General features: G+C 35.2%; 1 protein-coding gene across 6 annotated transcripts in view; it reads right to left on the bottom strand.

The window, feature by feature from the left end:
- The window catches only part of LOC111157319 (chromodomain helicase DNA binding protein 9), a 146,646-nt gene that overhangs the window by 64,320 nt on the left and 61,706 nt on the right, over nucleotides 1–20,620 (bottom strand). For all 6 annotated transcript variants that reach the window (XM_022518623.1, XM_022518624.1, XM_022518625.1 and 3 more), the window contains exons 4-14: nucleotides 19,728–19,874; nucleotides 18,549–18,617; nucleotides 18,410–18,465; nucleotides 17,662–17,779; nucleotides 14,403–14,489; nucleotides 14,059–14,196; nucleotides 10,604–10,725; nucleotides 6,985–7,228; nucleotides 2,732–2,908; nucleotides 1,318–1,461; nucleotides 944–1,199 (exon numbers count right to left, since the gene is read on the bottom strand). In XM_022518623.1, coding sequence (XP_022374331.1) covers nucleotides 944–1,199; nucleotides 1,318–1,461; nucleotides 2,732–2,908; nucleotides 6,985–7,228; nucleotides 10,604–10,725; nucleotides 14,059–14,196; nucleotides 14,403–14,489; nucleotides 17,662–17,779; nucleotides 18,410–18,465; nucleotides 18,549–18,617; nucleotides 19,728–19,874 — 1,558 coding nt within the window. The remainder of the gene's footprint in view (nucleotides 1–943; nucleotides 1,200–1,317; nucleotides 1,462–2,731; nucleotides 2,909–6,984; nucleotides 7,229–10,603; nucleotides 10,726–14,058; nucleotides 14,197–14,402; nucleotides 14,490–17,661; nucleotides 17,780–18,409; nucleotides 18,466–18,548; nucleotides 18,618–19,727; nucleotides 19,875–20,620) is intronic.

Here is a 20,620-nt window from a genome sequence, read left to right as displayed (position 1 = left end):
ATGTTTGTGGCTAAACACCCATCAACACTAGACTATAATTCCACTGAGGATGTGGACAATGTCTTAGAGCAACTTTCAGTCTCTCCAGACCTCTGGCTTAATGCCTTATATAAATTTATGTTTGCTAAAAGTTTAATGAATGCTATTAGGGAAAGAATTAATGAAAATGTGGTTCTAACCTACATGAGTAAACATGTATTTTTAAACAAACATCTCCTATTTAAACACCAATACAACAGTGATCCTCACGAAAGGGTAATCATAATCAATCTGGATGTGTCTACGGGTATCCTGCTGGCCATCAAAATTAGGAAACAAGGACAATTAAAAGGGAAGTCAAGCTATAGGTCTTTGTGATGCATTCTTCCTCAGAGAGTCCAATCAGCATTAAAGGCTCTCTACCTTCCCTCCACCCATCTGGTCATTAAAGAATAATAGGATTGCAAGAGAGTGTGAGCTCCAAGGCTAAGAAACCACAGGGCCTGGATAAAGATAGAAATATATTCTCAGGAATGAGTGAAAAGATAGACAGAGAGAACACTAGCAAAGAACCTAATAAGACCTTAAAAAGTAACATTACTATAGTCCAAAAGCTGAGAAACTAACTGGAGACCTGGACTGGCTGGAAAGAGACCAGGGGGGGGGGAAAAAAAAAGGAGGAATCCAGAGGCCCAAAGGTAGACTCTGCTGTCTTTGCCCAGGAGGAGGATTCAACTGGAGAAGGAAATCCAGTCCAGGTTAGACTGAATGAGAGTCCAGTTCCAGTAAGCTGGCATGCAGCTGATCATGGGGTGCCCTCATTCTGAAACACTTGTACCCCCTCAGAGCACCAGAGCTGGAGCATTGCTGCCTTTCCTTGTAACAGCCATTGCAGCCGTAGTGGGTTTTTAAATTTTTTTAAATTCATGAGTATTTGTTCAAGGAAATAATCCTTTTTAGCTACCTTTGATAAGATACGGATGATTACAGCACTTCCTGAGCTCCATCATGGTATTGACCAAGTTAGGGACATTAGTCTGCCCTGCTCCTTTGGATAAAAATGAGAAGTTCTTCTCCAAAATAGCCCGGTAGTATTTCTTCTGAATGTTAGTAAGTTCCACTTCAATGATGGTTTCTTCCTTTGGTGCCAGCTTCTTTTCCACATCTTCTTTCAATCTTCTCAACATCATTGGCTTTAGAATAGCCTGAAGTTTCTGCACCTGCATAAGAAAATGATGAAAAGATGTAACACATATGCACATGCAGTTACAAACTCACATACACAATCACAGTGATAAGAAGGTTGATGGTCTTATTTACAAAGACCAATGAGGATACCTGCTCCTCTGTTTTCAGATCCCCAAATTCTTGCATAAATGTTGATTCAGAAGGAAACCTTAAAGGTTCCAGAAAGTGAAGAAGACTGAACAGTTCTTCTACTGTATTTTGGAGAGGTGTGCCAGTCAGAAGCACCTTGTGTTCCTACATAAAGCAAGAATAATTCATGTCAAACACCACAGGACTAAAGTTATATGAAAGCTGATATAGGTTATTAAATATTCAGTGTTTCAAAAGCAAGTATTTTTCTAACCACAATTTTTAAGAGTCAATTCAAAATACATCTCTACTTAAGAATCTTCATTAATTTACTTTCTCAATCACCTTTTAAAAACTCTGTATAAAAAAAATAAAAACTCTGTATCATTCTTGTAATACTTGACTTAGCATGCTATTTTTACCTATTCAAGAATGCTTTTAAGAGAAAGATTCTAAATAACTAAGCATATTTTAGATTTTCTCAAAGAAACAAGCCTGAAAAAGAACAAAGAAGGTATTTGTTTCTTTTGTACTCAACAATTCTTGATATGGCGATTTGTATACAAAATGGTTCTCATTCTTTATAATTTGGTTAATCATCACTTGACTTTTCACACAAGAACAATTCTCAAATCATTAAGGCTATAACGTAACACTATGAAGAGCTGATTGGAATATGCTTCTACACTAGACTTGTATTACAAATTAAACATAATAGTAACAGAAATAAATATTTTTGATGATAGTATAAATTATCATTTAAAATTTAACAATATCTCTAAATATTTAACAATATCTCTAAATATTTCTAAATATCTATGTAAATATGTAAATATTCTAAATATCTCTAAATATTTATTCTAAATATCTCTAAATATTTAACAATATCTCTAAATATTAAAAAATAAATTAACAAAATCTCTAAATTTCTGTATGTATGTGCATATGTATGTATATACTGGCAAACGTTTAGTTTAGAAAGATACACACCAGTCCGTAAATCCTGGAGTGGGGAGTGGAACTGGGGATAGGCATCGATAGAAAGGAAGTAAAAAAGGGTGCTTCAATGTTCTATGAAATGTAGTTCTGCATACTGGAGTTATTTGTTCAAGTGTTCATGTACTAATTCTGTCATTGTAATTAAATGAAACTATTAAAAAATGCAAAAGACTGATTTGGAATAAGCAAACACGTTAGTAAGAAGACGACTTTTAAAAATCTCATTTATTAATTATAACCAACATATGCGGAACATATGGAATTTTTTTCCTTAGGAATTAAAACAAAAGAAAATGCAACAAAACTCACAGATAAAATTCAGATAGATATATACTCTAAAAAGGAGTGAGTTTAGTATTAGCTCTCTGCCTCTATCTGAACTTTCACTATGTAGCTAAGAAACTGCATTAAGTAATAATAATGATAAGTTACTTACCAGATTCATGAGTTTCAGACCTTCTAGAAGTTTACAATTTTTATTTTTTAACCTATGTGCTTCATCAATAATCACACATCGCCATTCAATTGCATTAAGCTCTCCACAGCCACCAAGAATCATTTCAAAAGTGGTGATGATGGCTTGGAATCTGTAAGCTCCTCGAATGATACGCCCCTAGAAATTTATTATCAAATACAATAATTTGCTAGAATGTCTTCATCACAATTTTTAATTCCTGTCAAATAGCATAAAAATACATCTAATGACATCTGCTAAAAAACATTTCCCACTGGAATTTTTACATATGCACACATGCCCTTTAAATGAGGGATTTTAATGTTAAAACTGTATTAAATTGTAGTGTTTTCAAGAATAATGTAAAAAATTGTGCCAACACAATTAATTTATAATTATATTCAAATAAGTATTCTCTGATAAAGTGTTTTATAGATATTAGGTGTTATAGTAACAATTTTAGATCAAGAAAGAAATGACCATTACAAAATTTGGACAATGAAATTTCAGTTTTAATGTTTATTACTTATATCCGTGAGTTTACACATACAATAGCAAATCAACAGTTACTATCAAAATTAGCCACCTGAGTAGTTTATTCAGCAAATATTTATTGAGTGTCTATGTGCCAGACCCTGTTCTAGATGCTGGAGATAATAGTAAACAAAACAAAAATAATTATCCAAGGAGAACTTACAGTCCTTACAGTCCAATAATTCAAATGTAGGACATAGTTGGTAAGAAAAAAAAGCAAACTAAAAAAAAAAAGTCAGAAAGTGATAGAGCTGTGGAATAAAATAAAACAGGGATAAAGAATAAGTGTGGGGTCAAAGGTGATCACTGAAATTTTATGGATTGGCTGGAAAGCCATTACTGAGAGGTGACATTGGAGCAAAGTCCTGAAGATGAGAGAGATCCCGAAGATCCAGGTGATACCTAGAGATCTAGAGCAGAGAATATTCTTGGAAGAAGTATCAAGTGTGAAGGCCCTAAAGTGGAAGTATCTGTGGCAGTCTTCGCATGGTAAGAATGCCAGAGAGGTTGAAACCCATGGAGTGTGGAGGGATGAAGCTGTACTGGGACTTGAAAGTGTGCTAAGGATTGGCTCCTTCTCTATGCCAAAAAGCTACTGGGGGATTGTGAGACAGGAAGTGCTATGATTTGACATGTATTTTAATAGTCCCTTGCACTGCTGTAGTAAAAATAGTCGTGAAGAGGCCAAGGACAGATCACAGAGGCCAGTTAAGGGACTGTCCTAGTAATCCAAGCAAGAGATCATCATTGGAAGTCATGAGAAGTATTCAGTTCTGAATGCATTTTAAAGGCAGAGACAACAAGGATTTGCTAACGGATAGGTGTAGAGTGAGATAAAAAGAGGATTCAAGCTTAACTGTAAAATTTTTTACCTTGAACAATTAAGGTGGTATTGCTACTTACTTACAATGAGAAAATTCAGGATTCTGGACATGTTATGTTTGAGTCGATAGTGGACATCCAAGTGGAACAGCTGAATAGGCATTTGGAGAGGACTTTGGAATTCAGGAAAGAAGTCAGATTTGGCGGTAAGATTTGGGAAGTTTCTAGCAGTATAGCTAGTACTCAAATTATGTGACTGAATGAAACCTCTGATGGAATGAGTATGGATACAAGAGAGTCTGAAGATTGAGCCCTGGGGTCACCCCAAGTTTAGATAGGGAAGATAAGAAGGAACCAGTAAAGGGAGCTTCAGAAGGAATAAGTGGTGATATAGGACAGTATGAAGTCCTAGAATCCAAGCCAAGAGAATATTTAAATGGGACTGAAAACTGTAAATTATCATGGACTACGAGAAATGAAGGGTTAAGAAAAATCATATATTCTGATTTAGAGTTTAATTCCTACTAACTTAATTAGATTAATTCATATTGATTATATACAATGGCCATTAAGTTGAATGACAGATCCAGCAGAATACTATTAAAAAAGGCATAAAGTGTACATCTAGGGCATTTATACAGTTCTAACAACTGGGGACAGGATGCATTCAGTTAAAGTGATATCACAGTGTTTACGAACAAAGGTTTTTGATTCTAAGTAACCCCAGTTTCGCCAGGATTTTGGAGGAAACCACATAACTTTTTACCTCAGTTTTCTCATTTGTAAATGGGGCTAATATTATTACCTATTTCCAAGGTAGGCATTACAAAGATTAAAGGAAATACGTATCTAAAATATCTGGCATACTGCCTGGCACATGGTAAATACTCAATAAATGTTTGTGATTATTAGTGTTATTATCTTTACTTTTTTCAGGGCAATTCAGAAAAATCTTAGCATAATTTTACTACTGCTATGATATCAGGCTATTTAATAACTTGAAAAAGCAGAAGTTAAATATTCAATTAATTAATTAATTAATATTAAAATTACATGAAAGAGTTAACTCCAAGTTAAATATGTATCTAAAGCACAGATCTATTTAGAGGAGACATTTTTTACCTTTTTAAATTTTAAACCTGTCAGATAGTATTCTTCTAGAGTATATAACATTTACCACAAAATATAATATTTAATATATACTATTCAGTTTTTAACCCATTAAGAATCTTTTAGCTTTTTGACTGTCGTGTTTATACCAAAATCATATGAGACATATATTAAAACTATAACCCTTTTAAACACTAAAATCCCAATATTTTAATCATACCTTCTGTAAAAAAATGAGACTGAACTAAGTCGATCATAATCATTTTTATGATCACCACAAAGCTCTTAAATTCTACAAATGTATGACTGAGAAGAATAAAACACTATGGAAGGATATCAAACTATAATCTCAGATGTCAGAGGCTTGAAAGGTACGAAGGTAATAGTTAAAATAAAACTGAGGAATAACTAAAGGGTTATATAGATGCTTAATTTCATAGGAATGTAGTTGTTTCAACCATAAAATAAGAGGGACTAAATCAATTAATTCATCCATTTTCCATTCTGAATAGGTAGAAAATCAATTACCACTGGGAAGAAAAGCAGTGCAAGGCTAGACACATTAACTTACTCCAACCTGCATCATTTCACATGACGCTATCACATCATATGTTATAATGATCCTTATAAAACAAAGGAATTAGTGAAAGAAAAATAAAGTATTAAGGTGCCACTGAAGCTGAATGTTAGGCAATAAACCTATTCCAGGGGCGCCTGGGCGGCTCAGTGGGTTGGGCCACTGCCTTCGGCTCAGGTCATGATCCCAGGTCCTGGGTTCAAGCCCCGCATCGGGCTTTCTGCTCAGCGGGGAGCCTGCTTCTTCCTCTCTCTCTGCCTGCCTCTCTGCCTACTTGTGATTTGTCAAATAAATAAATAAAATCTTTAAAAAAAAATAAATAAACCTATTCCAATTAAAGAGTATAACTTTGTATGAACTGTGTTTTTATTAATCTTGTTCATTATTTCTTAATAAAATTCTTAATCTAAAGAGTCCTATTACCACTCAAAACTGCAACTGGCACTTAATGCTTTCTAGATTTTAACTTTCTGCTAGAAAATTCTTTATTATAATGTTATCCCTTAATTTTATGATGTGTGTATTTAGCTGAAAAATAAGAAATCTTCTACTAAGCTTCCTACTGAAGAGGCCAAAGTAAAATGGAAAATGTGTCTTCCGGATACAGAGGAGAAGAAAACCACCCAATCACCAGAGCACTGGAGTAATCAATCCAAAGGGGAAAACAACAGAGAGGTATGCTTGTATCTGCATACAAAACAAACAAACCAAACTTTAAGATGTGTCTAAAATCAAAATCCTTTGAACATGAAAGAGAACCTACGGTTTCATCTCAAGAGGCATTTAAACCCATGGTGTTCACTGAAGATTTGAATTTTAAAAATGGAGGGAGAAAATTGGAGGCTGATTAAAGAGACAGGTAGTATTCTAAAAAATAAATTTAATGTGTGTTTTTTTAAAAGCAGTTAGTAAAACAATTATTCTAGTTGAAAAATTAGGGATACAATCAAATTAGTACATTTGTATAAATCAGCATACTAGATAGTGAACCAGAACGTGATCCTAATTCCTCGTCCCTATTCTCTTGAGCTACTCAAGTTTATTGTAAAATAAAGATGATGAATAAAGAGACTGAACTAAGATATATGTAGGCAAATAAAATTCACCCCAAATTTGAAAATAATGAATGCGTAATAATTGGCTTTTTCAAACTTGGCCTTTCAAACAACAAACAAAATCACCAGTAACACACCTGTGAGTCCCTGAAGTACATCTCATATTGCTGTATCATCTGTCTGCTAATCAGGCTCCCATGATAAACCACAACATTAATATCAGTCCACGTACGAAATTCTCTCTCCCAGTTCGCAATAGTAGAAAGCGGAGCAATAATCAGGAAAGGTCCTCTTATATCAGTCAGAAGGATTTCGTAGAGGAATGTAATTGATTGAATGGTTTTGCCAAGACCCATTTCATCTGCTAAAATGCAGTTTCGTCTGAAATAAACAAATATATTATCCATGTATACAATGGGTTTTTCTGTACACTATAACATTTTTAATGATAAATATATAAAAATAATCAAAGATCAAGTTAAAATACTTGCATTTATAAAAACATAAAAATTGCTGAAGTGCAGATAAGGCAAATCCTTTTGTATATATATGAAACTGTAATTTCATTATAATCCCGCAAAGGGAAAACTATAGATTTCTGTAGCTCCAAAACAAAGATAACACCTGTTAGAGGTATGATTTTGTTAAAGAATGGCAGGAGTAAGACAAACTAAATATATTATTTATTCAGGAAGCATTTATTAAATACCTTCTCTATTTCAGGGACAGTATGAGAAGATGGGATACAAAAGAAACAGAACATGTTCTTTGCCTTCCAGGGGCTTGTATCTATTAGAGAAGCAGACATGCATGTAAGTAAATAAAAATCATACAGTGTCCTATCATGGAAGCACAAACAAAGCACTGGTTTTCAACTCTGGCTGTGCATTAGAAGAGCCTAAAAGCCTGAAGGAAACACAGATACCCAGGGCTCTCCCCTACACATTATGGAGTAGGACAAAGCAGCTATAATTTTTTTTTAGAAGTTCCACAAATGATTATAATATAGGCCCAGTTGAGGACCCTCGGGGTTAAGTTTATTAAAGAAGCTCAGAGGAGTTAAGTGTCCAACTCTGGCAAAAAGAGATGGTAGGAAAGGAGATCTCTTTCAGGGAAGAGGTCAGTCATGGGTAGGATTTTGTCAGAGAGCACAGCAAAGGAGCAGAGGTGTAAAGAACACGATCAACTGGGAGACTACAAACGTGGTTTTGAGACGAGGGTAAAAGGAGGGGGAATCACTATGATATGAAGAGGTCACAATAAAGAACATTGGACATCATTCTGTTATGCAACGGGAGCCACTTAAATTTTTAAAGAAACCCGACGCAATCGTGTTTGTACTCTGAGGTTCACTCTGGCTCTACTGTGGATATTAGAAGGTGAAGTGAGTAGAAGCTGGAACACTGAGTGGGAAAGTACTGCAATAACGCAGGGAACAATGGCGGGCACTTGGACTAAGAGAGAGGGGACTAAGAGGAGAGAATGGATTCCAAAGTTAACTATGACTGAGAATGATTCGGACTTAGTGACCAACCAGATATATGGGGTATTGGATGACAGCCAGATTTCAGTCTTGATGACTAAATGAATCATGTTATTTACTTATTTATTTATTTATTTTTTGGTAGGCTCCATGCCAATGTGGGGCTTGAACTCATGACCCTAAGATCAAGAGTTGCATGCTCTACTGACTGAGCCAGCCAGGGGCCCCTTTATTGCGTTATTCTTAACGGAAGTACAAAATATGTCGGAAGAACAAGTTTGGTTCTTGAGGAAAGGGGAAACGATGAGGTTAATTTTGAATTTTGTGCTGATAAAAGAACAATGAGATAGCCTGTAAAGTAGCAAGAGGCAAACAGAAATATGGGCTTGGAGTTCAAGTTAGAGATATCTCAAGTTAGAGATAAAGATACAAGACCATTAGGATGTTATTGATAAATGAAGGCATAGCCTGTGTAGAGTATGGCTTAGGATGAACAAAACTGTACTACAAGGAAAGAGCAAAAGAGCACTGTTAGGAGGAAAATGCAACACTGAAAGGGCAAGCAGAGGAAGGGAAACCAGCAGATCTCCAGGTCACAGGGTCTGGAGAGAGTCCTACGGTGGAAGCTGCTGGGGGTGAGAATGAGGGAAGGTTTGCAGAAGGAGCAATCACAACCCAAAGCAGCAGGGACAAAGCAAACTAGGGGTGAAAACTACCCCTCAGATTGGGAAGTTACACATTTCAAAGACAAATTATCACATCCAAGCAACAGGTTTAAAGCGAGCTGGAGATGAGGAAACAGGAAGAGCTCCTGTTGGCTTTCTTCTACGAAACTACAGATGGCTCAAGGTTGCTAGAAGAAAAAACAGAACCAACAAGAGAAGGCTTATCCTTTTCTTTCTTGCATTTTTATGAAAGGTTAGACCCAGATTTGTTCGCAGAGTGAAGGGACAGCACTAGTCTTGAGGTGGCTTGAAGGTGTAAGAGTGCAGGAGGACAGCTGATGGAGTGAGGCTCTGAGAAAACTGGCTGTGCGGCAAGTCAGAACAGAGGTGTGGATGAGTCTTGGCTGTGGAGGCACCTTTTAACTTCTGGCACATGAGGACAGCTAAGAAAAGCTAAGAATGGAGATATGTTTGTTGGCCTGGCTGTGAGGGCAGGCAAGAACTTGAACAAGCTCACCTACGGGCCCTAGGCTTCTCTATGGAGCAGTCACGTTGGGGTGAAGAGGGTAGGGTTGTGATAGATGGCCTGAGGAAAGTGCTGGAAGTTTAAAACAAGCAATGTGGGCAATGGGGAAGGGCAGCAACGAGGAGATTCAAGCAAAACAATACTTTAAGTATTTTGCCTGGAAGGATCCTTGGGAAGAATGATGGTTAACATTTAGAAAATATAAACATTTAGAAAATGATGGTTAACATTTAGAAAATATTAACATTTAGAAAATATAAACATTTAGAAAATATGAGCTCTAGAGGAAAGAGCTCGGTGTGGAGTTAACAGGTCCCCCCAGCTCCACATGACTGAGTCTCAGGACTCACAATTACTGAGTGCAACGACTCAGAAGAATCACCTGAGAAGTAAAAACATGGAAAAATGATTTTGAATAAAAAGTGTCATCAAACTGTCCTGTTATTACTCATCACAATGCCTTTGCTTGCTCTCTTGTATATGCCACTATACTTTCCAAATCATGGGTCCATTTTTCATTTCTTTTGTAATTATCTTTTCATTGTAAAAAAGTGAGCTAATGTTCCACCCAGCATTTTGAACAACTTGGAAAATAAGCAATTAATAGAAAGCATAAATTCATTACTAGGTTCTTATATTTTGATTTCTATTCCTCATCAACTGCTGACAATCTGCTTCTCTAAAGACTTAAATGATAGACCTACTTAATTCTTACTGATATAATTGCTCATACTTTACTAACTAGATTCAATTACTGGCAGACAGCAGTATAAGCTGGTAAGTTGAAAAAAACTCTGTAACATAACAAATGTTTTATAATGGTGAGAAAGGCATTTCAAATTTTACTATTAATCATCTTATCAACTTTCTTCTATTCTGACTGGCATACATTTAAATGAAGCAATTGAAGTCAAAATCCTAAATTATAATTTACACATCTTCCTGAGATAACCTCACTTTCAATATAAAGACTTCATGACAGTAATAATATAGCAACATCAGGAACTATTTTACTTAACATATTTTGACACATACTAAAAAAACAACACATTAAGCTTTTTTTCTGTTGGTACACTACATACCTATTGTACCAATTGAACAAGAGCCAGTTGAGTCCTTCTAGTTGATATTCCCTGAGTTGATTGCCATTTTTATAGTCCCTGGATTGATCAATTTTTTTCCAAATATTAGCAGGAGGACGATCCTTTGTGGGAAAACAAAGAACGGTGTATTCCGGATTTTTTAATCTTGCACAAACCTCATACATGGTAAAAACATTGCTTTTAAAATAATTATAGAAGCATAACGTTATACAGTGTTATGGTGAAATATTACAAATGTCTAAAGACCACATTAGTTCTCCACAAACTCTTCCAGAAAATTGAAGAAGATAGCATATGTTCCAACTCATTCCATGAAGCCCAGGCACTAAAATAAAAGATATTACCAAAACAAAACAAAACAACAAAATAAAACAAAAAACCCACTATACACCAATATCCCTGGTATCATGACCAAGTAGATTTTTCCTAGGAATGGAAGGTGGTTTTATCCACAATATGGCGCTAGAAAAACTGGATACCCATAAGCAAAAAATGAACTTTGATTCATACATGTACTATATACAAAAATTAACTCAAAATTCATTATAGACCTAAACGTTACCTAAAACTAAAAAACTTCTGGCAAAGATTTCTTAGCTATAGTACCAAAAGTATGATCCATAAGGAAAAGACAGATAAACTGGACTTCATCAAAATTAGGAACTTTTGTTCTTTTACACTGTTAATATAGTGAAACTACAAGCCACAGACTTGGAGAAAACATTTGCGAATCATATATCTGATAAAGGACTTGCACCTAGAACATATAAATAATTCTTAGAGCTCAATAATAAGAAAGCAAACAAGCCAATAAAAAATAGGTAAAATATATGAACTGGCACCTTATTAAAGAAGATACACTAATGGCAAATAAGCACATGAAAATATTCTCAACATCAGTAATCAGTAGGTAATGTAAGTGAAAATCACAATGTCATACCAATATCACAATGTCATACCATTATATATATACTAGAATCACTAAGATTAAAAACACTGTTCCAAGTGCTGACTAGGATGTGAAGCAATTAGCACTCTTACACAAGGCTGTTGGGAACGTAATATGATATGACCAATTGGAAAAAGCTTGGCAGTTTCTTAAAAATTAAACATATACCTAACATATGATCCAGCCATTTAACTCATAGCTATTTACTGAAAAGAAATGAAAGCACATGACTAGACAAAGACTTGTATACTAATGTTCATAATAACTTTGTTTATCCATTCACCTGTTGATGAATACTTATACTGGCTATCAGAAATAATGTTATTATGGGGGCGCCTGGGTGGCTCAGTCGGTTAAAAGTCTGCCTTTGGCTCAGGTCATGATTCTAGGGTCTTGGATCAAGTCCTGCATTGAGCTCCCTGCTCAGTGGGGAGCCTGCTTCTCCTTCTCCCTTTGCTGCTTTCCCTGCTTGTGCACTCTCTGTCAAATAAATAAAATCTTTTTTAAAAAAAGCCCCCCCAAACCAAAATATGACTTATTTCATGAACAATTTTAATTCATTCCTTCTCTTCTGTTGCACCTCCACATTTTTTATGGCAGTTTTTCCTTACTCTGATGCTAATGGAAAAGTCAACTGCTCCTGCCTTTTCATGTATAAATTCCCTCTTTAGTGAAGTAAGAAATTCCTATGACCAAATTACATTTTGAAAAAGGATGGGACAAAATATTCAATAAAATCATAATAGGTCTCCTCATGGTAAATTTCTTTTGATTGGCTCCCCAAAACTGAATTCATATGACAATAATCCTATGTTTTAGGATTAAAAGTAAGTAATTTTAGGAATTGAAAATAAAACATTAATTATCAACAATATCACACTTTGCCACAGCCTTCTAAAATTCTATAGTTTCTGTACCAGAAAAGTTAATAATCTACTTTTTATTTTTTAAAAAATATTTTTAAGGGGCACCTGGGTGGCTCAGTGGGTTAAAGTCTCTGCCTTTGGCTCAGGTTATTATCTCAGGGTCCTGGGATCAAGTCCCGCATCGGGCTCTCTGCTCAGTGGGGAGCCTGCTTCCACCTCTCTCTCTCTCTGCCTGTCTCTCTGCCTACTTGTGATCTCTGCCTGTCAAATAAGTAAATAAAATCTTTAAGAAAAAAAAATATATTTTTTTAAGGATTTACTTATTTATTATTTGTCAGAGAGAGAGAGAGGTGGGGAAGAGAGGGCATAAACAGGGGGAGAGGCAGGCAGAGGGAGAAGTAGGCTCCCCGCTGAGCAAAGAGCCTGATGTGGGACTTGATCCAAGGACCCTGGGATCATGACCTGAGCCAAAGGCAGATGCTTAACTGACCAAGCAACTCAGGTGTCACATACTTTTTATTTTTTGACCAGGGAAAAGATATGCATGTAGTCAATAATTTAAAAAAAAAAAAAAAATCAACATACTGAATTTATGTAGGCTTTCAACAATATTCCATATAAAAGATTCTTTTAAAATAAAGCTACTATGGGGGCACCTGGGTGGGTCAGTGGGTTAAGCCTCTGCCTTCGGCTCAGGTCATGATCCCAGGGTCCTGGGATCAAGCCCCACGTTGGGCTCTCTGCTCAGTGGGGAGCCTGCTTCCCCCTCCCTCTCTGCCTGCCTCTTTGCCTACTTGTGATCTCTGTCAAACAAATAAATAAAATCTTAATAAAATAAAATAAAATAAAGGTACTATGGGAGGAGATGAACTGTAACTATTCAGTTATGGAGAATTAACTGGTTTTTAGAAAAGAAGGAAAAGGTGGGTATAATAAGGATTTTTCTTTATTATAGAGATAGAGAATTAATAACTCCAACTTGAGCTGAAACTGGTATTTTTGATATATATTTTTTTAAAGATTTTATTTATTTATTTGAAACAGAGAGAGAGAGAGATCACAAGTAGGCAGAGAGGCAGGCATAGAGAGAGAGGAGAAAGCAGGCTCCCCGCTGAGCAGAGAGCCCGATGCGGGCCTCGATCCCAGGACCCTGAGATCATGACCTGAGCCGAAGGCAGAGGCTTAACCCACTGAGCCACCCAGGCGCCCTATTTTTGATATTTTTATAAATGACCTGAGAGAAACAGTAGTGGGAAACTCTTAAATTCAGAGATGAGACAGAAGCATTTGGAACTTGCCGAGGGAAATTTGAAGGAAATACTCATCAAAATCATAAATGCACATATGCTCTAAGTGATTACACTTCTGATTTGTCTTACAGAGGCTTGTACACATGGGTTCAATGTTCAATGCAGGACTGTTTATGAGAGCAAAAAACTGGAACGCACACTAATGGAGGAATAGTCAAATTAACATACATAAGATACTATGTGGCAATTTTTAAAATAAGGTATTCATTGTACACCAAAATCACAATTAAAAATGCAAAGATTACATTAAACCTGCTGAATAAAAGAAGTACTAAGATTTTATGAAGTTGTCTAAGACATGATTCTTACCAAATGTCTTGTGTCAGGCCTTGAAGCTTGTAACTGTTCAAACTCTTCTATTTTTGCAAGATCTACGTCTTCTTTTAGTTCCCATGTACTATCTTCGTATGGTAATGAGCACCACTTTACTAAGTAGTAAATAACAGGCTGTAAAAAAAATTTATTTTTTTGTTTTACTATTTTGAAAAAGAGTACTTAGAAACAGTTTAAATATACTTAACCTACATCAATAAAAACCAATGAAACATTTTTCAGTGTTTTTAGGTCATTAATTTTTAAAAAGGAGTAAGTTTTAATATTTGGAAAGTTTGAGGGTCTTCCTAATTAAAAAATTTTTTCCCCTAAATATTTACCTCACCAGTATCTTTATCTTCACAAAAAGAGACTTCTAATACTCTGTCTACTTCAACGTAGTCTGGGTTAAATGGTTCCTCTTCCATCTAAAATTAAAAAGTTAACTTAAGTGATAATTGACAAAGAAGTAGAAAGATAAAAGTGAAATAAACAAATTTACTAGCTATTTTCTAGAACAAAAGAAGTTTGATTTCAATTAAATTTTCAATAAGTAGCTCACTTCCCTTTTAATTTCTAAAAGGTATCTAGGCTACTTGTCTATATAATGAATCATCACATTATGTGTAATAAAACCAACTGAATAACATTATGAAATAAGATACCTCAGACAAGTGACTTACTCTCGAAGATACATCCTTTAAAATTTTCCTAGAAGAGCCTCCGCACCTTTCTTGTGCCACTTTCTTCAGGTCTACGTGTTGAAGACCAATCACCCCACCTCATCTCTCAGCTGCATCATTATTTTTTAAAAAATTGTACTTATTTATTTGAGAGAGAGATAAAGCACCAACAGGGTGAGGGGCAGAAGGAAGGGGAAAAGCAGACTCCCCGCTGAGCAGGGAGCCCAATGTGGGAGTCGATCCTGGAGTTCCAGGATCACGACCTGGCAAGGCAGATATTCAACTGACTGAGCCACCCAGGAGTCCCTCAATCAAACACTATCAACTGATGACTCTTGGGCTCAGGACCCAGTTACTCCAGTGGATGCCAACTCTATCTGAGCTACCTCAAACTGCACTCATTTACTCTTCAACCTTTGCTTCTTTCCTATAGTTTCCTTCTAGGTTAATGGTAACACAGCACCCCTTCCACACTTTACTCCCAGTTACACAAGTCAGAAATGTAGAAGTCAGCTCAGAGTCCCTCTCTCTTTTTTTTTAATCTTTCACATCCAATAAGTCATCAATTCTTACAGATTCTGTCTTCAACTACAACTCAAAGTGGTTCCTCCTTCCTCTTTCTCACTGCTTCATCACTTCTTACTTGGATCTCAACAACCGCCTAATTTTCAACTACCTTCCTGCCTCCCTTTAGTCCATTTTCATAATGACCCTAGAGTGATGTTTCTCAAATATAAATCTTATTTATTCCACTGCTTCAAATCCTTCACTGACCCTCCCTTGTTTGGAGATCAGGCCCACACTGGTTTTGAGGATCCTACCTTGTCCTCTAGCCTCATCTCCTATCATTGGCACTGGTGCACCCCAGATTTCATGCTTCCAAAGTACAAAAACACATACTTTTCAAACTCCATGTTATGGCACACCTCCATGTTTTTATACTCCTCCTTCTCTCTTCTGAACAGACTGCTGCTCCTTCTCTTGTCTCCCTGGCTGCTTATTATTCCTTCCTGAACGCCTCACTTTCGATAACCCTTCTTGGCTATCTCTGCTGCCTCTCCTCCTCTGCTTAACCTCTAAATACTGTAGAGCTTCACGGTTCTGTCTTTAGTTCTCTTCATTGTCTCAAATCCTTCCTGAATGACAGTATCATCTCAGGATCTCTTGATAACTGCCCAACATCAGAATGGTAACCAGGTACTTTAAGACAATCTGCATAGCTCCAATTCATGTTGTACCCGAGTCAAGTGACAAAAAATTAGTCTTTAAATTTTTGGCCTCCAAGCATCCATAAACTGAGTAGGTCATCAAATTTTTCAAGGAGATTTTATAAGTACAAAGGAAGTAACCATAACTTCGTGGTGAAAAAATCTGCCAGAGACCACCATAATCAGTGATTAAAGTTACCACCACAGGTAATGGGGCAAACAGATAACACTCTCCTCCTCCTTCAGTGAGAAGGGTACAGCATCATTTCTGTGGTGGTCTTTTCTTTTTAAAATATTTTAATTCCAGTGTAGTTATCATTCAGTGTTATATTAGTTTTGGGTATACAATAGAGTGATGGTCTTTTAAAAAAATGCATGACTTGAATCCTGAGGCAACATTAGACAAGCCCAAATTGAGGGACATTCTACAAAATAAACCACTTATACTCTTTATAAAAAAAATGTCCAAGTAATGAAAAACAAAGAAAGACTGACGAACAGAGACATGACAAGTAAATTCAACATATGATGCTGGATTGGATTCTGGACCACAATAAACACAAAAACACTTTTTTTTTTTGCTATAAAAAGTACAAAAACAACAAAAATAAAATAAAAAGTACAACAATTAGTGAAATATGAATAAGGTTGGTATATAGATGAGCTAATACTATCTCAGTGTTAATTATACCATTATTATGTGACAGAATTTTTAAAAAATTAAATACTGAAGTATTTGCAATTTACATTCAAATGGTTTAGAAAAGAAATGTATGTGCATGGGAGGGGGAGAGAGAGAGAGAGAGAAGAGGACAGAGGCAGAGGGAGAACAAATGTGAGTGACAAAGCCGACATGGTAAAATATTAACATTTAGGGAATCTTATCAAAATATATGTAGGAAAATAAAATATACAGCATAGGGAACAGTCAGTGGTATTGTAATAGTGCTGTATGGTGACAGATGGCAGTTAGACTTGTGCTGAGCATAGTATAATACACAGACTAGTGGAATCACTAGGTTGTACACCTGAAACTAATTTAACACTGTGTGTCAAGGATAGTGAAATACACACACACACACACACACACACACACATGGGAATTCATTGTACTATTTTTACAACTTAGATTTTTCAAAATAAAAACTCAAAAAGTTCTACAAATTAAAACATCAAAAAATTTAGATGAATTTAAAATTGCTCTAAAACAAGCCTATTAAAAGAAAAAAGAAAAAATTTAGAGCAGGAAAGGACATCAAAGTAATTAGTGAGGCCTTTAAAATGAATTATGCCTATGATGATTTGTTCATTCATGCACAAACCTGGCACAGAAAATATGCAATGTATTTCACGTACTGAAAAATCTTAAGTTTCCATTCATTTGCTATATTACCATTTCCATTACTTGGGTAACTTTGCTGACAAAATTCTTGAGATATTAACCCACTCATATTCAACTCTAAGTACTGAAATACATGCTAATTTAAAAATACAAGAGTTATCTACCACTCTGAATTATCACTGTGCCTGTTTCAGCTAGTTTCCAAGCTAAATTTGGGGAGAGAAAATTACTTATGTAGATAGCATTTGTATTCAAATATCAAACTTGGAAGCCTAAGAATTAAAATGAATAATACTTAAATTTTTGATAAATACTGCAAGTGTTCAGAGTTCAACACATAATAGTTTCATTTATTTCTTTTTCTTACATCAGCAAAAAAATGTGCTCTTTGTGCTTGTCTCAATTTGAATCGTTTGATTTTCTGCTGGATCCTTTTATCTTTCAGAAGCTGCTGTTCGGTGGCCCACTCACAGTGAAGATAGGAGCTAAAATTTATATAAAAGCAATATATTAGAATGACACAGAATAACACGTTTTGGTTTTTTAAAATTTATTTTGAGTCACAGCACTCAATACAGAATATTCAACCTTATGAACAGGTAGCTCATCATTTCATTTAATGTTAACAGACTCCATTCAATTTATAAAGCCACTGTGATCACTGTATCTCAAGGATGTAGTATAAAGATGTGCAATTTGCCACAGAGAAACAGAATGATAAACCAAATCACAAAGGTAACAAGATGTGACTTATCATTTATTTCCTCATTGTAACAGTTTTGTAATGATCAGAAAGCTAACTTGTTTTGAAATCAGTGTTAATTCTTTTAAAAACAGTTTTTCACCCAAGTATAGGAATAATGTGAATAAAATCTGGAAAATCCAACAATATAAATATAATAATGTCTATCATTTGTAAAAGAACATTTTATAAAGATTCCTGCCTTTTGATGTTAATAATTAATACTTCCTGAAAAAAAATTCACTTAAATTTTACCACAAAAAGATTTTGAATAAAACATTTGAAAATTCAGGTAAAATAAAAGAAATAATTTAACTTAATATGTTTAAGTATATTTATATATAAATCAGCATTTTCTAACTCAGATACTTACTAATTCTTGTATTTTACAAAAAATTCTTCTGTATCAATCATTACTCCAGGTGATACCTAAGAAAATAAAATCAATACTTATGATTTTAAGAATAAGGCCATGGAATATAAAGGGTAAAATGTAATGTGCGATTACTTACTTCCTTTTTTACAATTCTAGAAGATAGTATTTTGTCTACAATTGCAGCATCTTCTTCACTTGGATTCTCCTGTGGGAAGGAGGAAAGAAGACACCGTGTCACATTCTAAAAATTCCTTTAGCAGCCACTTTGTATGTTTATGAACACACTGAAACTCAGTTTAGTTAGTACATGTGTCAGGCACCGTGTTAAATGTTAGGAATAAAAAATGGAAAATGAAATCATTGCTGTTATTGTCCTCGTCATTATCTGCATCATCATCATCATGGTAAACACACTGTGCTTCTTAATTGGCTCAGCGTTATCATCAGCACTTTGCACACATTAACTAATTTAATCCTTGCAACTACACTGCACCACTGTCATCTCTCTGCTGTACAGATTAGGAAGCTCAGGCATAGACGACTAAGTACTTGCCCAAGGTGGCAAATCACTCAGTTGGCAGAAGACTGGTTGGTTCACAATCCAGATAAGGAAGATTAAGAGAGGAAATTGCAATATGCAAACACAGAGAGTGCACCTATGTTCATAAGGTCAGAGGATTCAGTGCTTGTAAAGAAGTTGGAGAGAAGACTAAAAAAATCCATACAAAGGGCTTTATGTGATGTGCTAAGAAGGCATCATTATTTTTTGTTAAGACTTGGGAAGCTCGGGGTGCCTGAGTGGCTCAGTGGGTTAAAGCCTCTGCCTTAGGCTCAGGTCATGATCCCAGGGTCCTGGGATCGAGCCCCGTTTCGGGCTCTCTGCTCAGCAGGGAGCCTGCTTCCTCCTCTCTCTGCCTGCCTCTGCCTACTTGTGATCTCTGTCAAATAAATAAATAAAATCTTTAAAAAAAAAAAAAAAGACTTGGGAAGCTCTAAGAGAAGCTTTAGGTAGACAGTACAATGATCAGGACTGTAACTTAGAAATATTCCACAGAAAAGATAGAATTTGGAGGAGTTTCAGAAATATATATTTAGGGGGTGAAAAATGTGGTGATAAACCGGATGACGAGGCAAAGGAAGAAAACAGAGAGAATGAATTCCTAGGTTTCTGATCTGAACAATTACTGGTTCTATTAACTACAACAGGAATCCAGGAGGAAAAGTTGGAGTAGGTTTTAGGAGGAAAGATAATGAAAGTATCTTGAAGTATGTTGATTTCAAACAATTTGTAGTCATAATTCCAAATATGTCTTACCACAAATAACTGTAAAGGCTGTTCGCCAGGTAAAGGAGCTGAATTCTTTTTTATTTTCATAGAACCTTTAACCTCTTCTTCAGATTGCTTCCCTTCTGCATCTTCTGCATATTTTTTTCTTTTAATTTGACGATTTGATCTTCTTTTCTGCAATGAACCATAAGGAACATACTTATATGACCGATTTTCAAGCGAGATTTTTAAAATAATTACTTTTAGTGTGGTAATTTTGTAAATTAAATTTCTGAAATTGTGTTCAACCGTCATCTTTTCTCATTTTTCCTTTTAATTAAAGGAAGATTATAATTTGCCCTTTGCCACAGGCTTAGAATCTTGTTTTACTTCCTAAAGTTTCAAATAACAAAGATTAGTAATACCTCGATTACTTTTCTTTAGAAATTGTTAGGAATAAAAAGATTTACTTTATTTAACTATTTCATAGCTTGGACAAAACCCATTTTATTAGTAATACATTTATTGCTTAATTATGTCCTTTTAGAAACTATCATTATGAAGAGTAAAAACATGTTTTATTTAGCTATTTCACACGTTAGGCAACACATATTTTAAACTGTTAATACTGTCACAGTTTCTGCCCCAAACCTTAAAAGCGCATCAGATGAATACTGGCTAAATAATTAATCAGGGACATAAAACTAGAAGAATAAATCAATTATTTGCCACAAAATCCATGAACTTGTGTTTAAAACAAAAGAATATAAAAGGTTTTAGAAGAGATACACAAAACAATCAAGTAAATCTACCAAATAATTAAATGTGTATGAAAGAGGAACCAGTGTTTTACTAACTTTACTAGCTTCCCTTAAAAATAAAGAACATCACTATCAAAACCAGAAGTAAGCCTTTTGAAAAGTATTACATGTAGTACCATA

This window comes from Enhydra lutris, unplaced genomic scaffold (assembly GCF_002288905.1).
Source record: "Enhydra lutris kenyoni isolate GAN:26980312 unplaced genomic scaffold, ASM228890v2 scaffoldscaffold54, whole genome shotgun sequence".
Classification (NCBI taxonomy): domain Eukaryota; kingdom Metazoa; phylum Chordata; class Mammalia; order Carnivora; family Mustelidae; genus Enhydra; species Enhydra lutris.
Note: the sequence above shows the minus strand (reverse complement) of the source record. Positions and strands in the feature narration are given on the sequence as shown.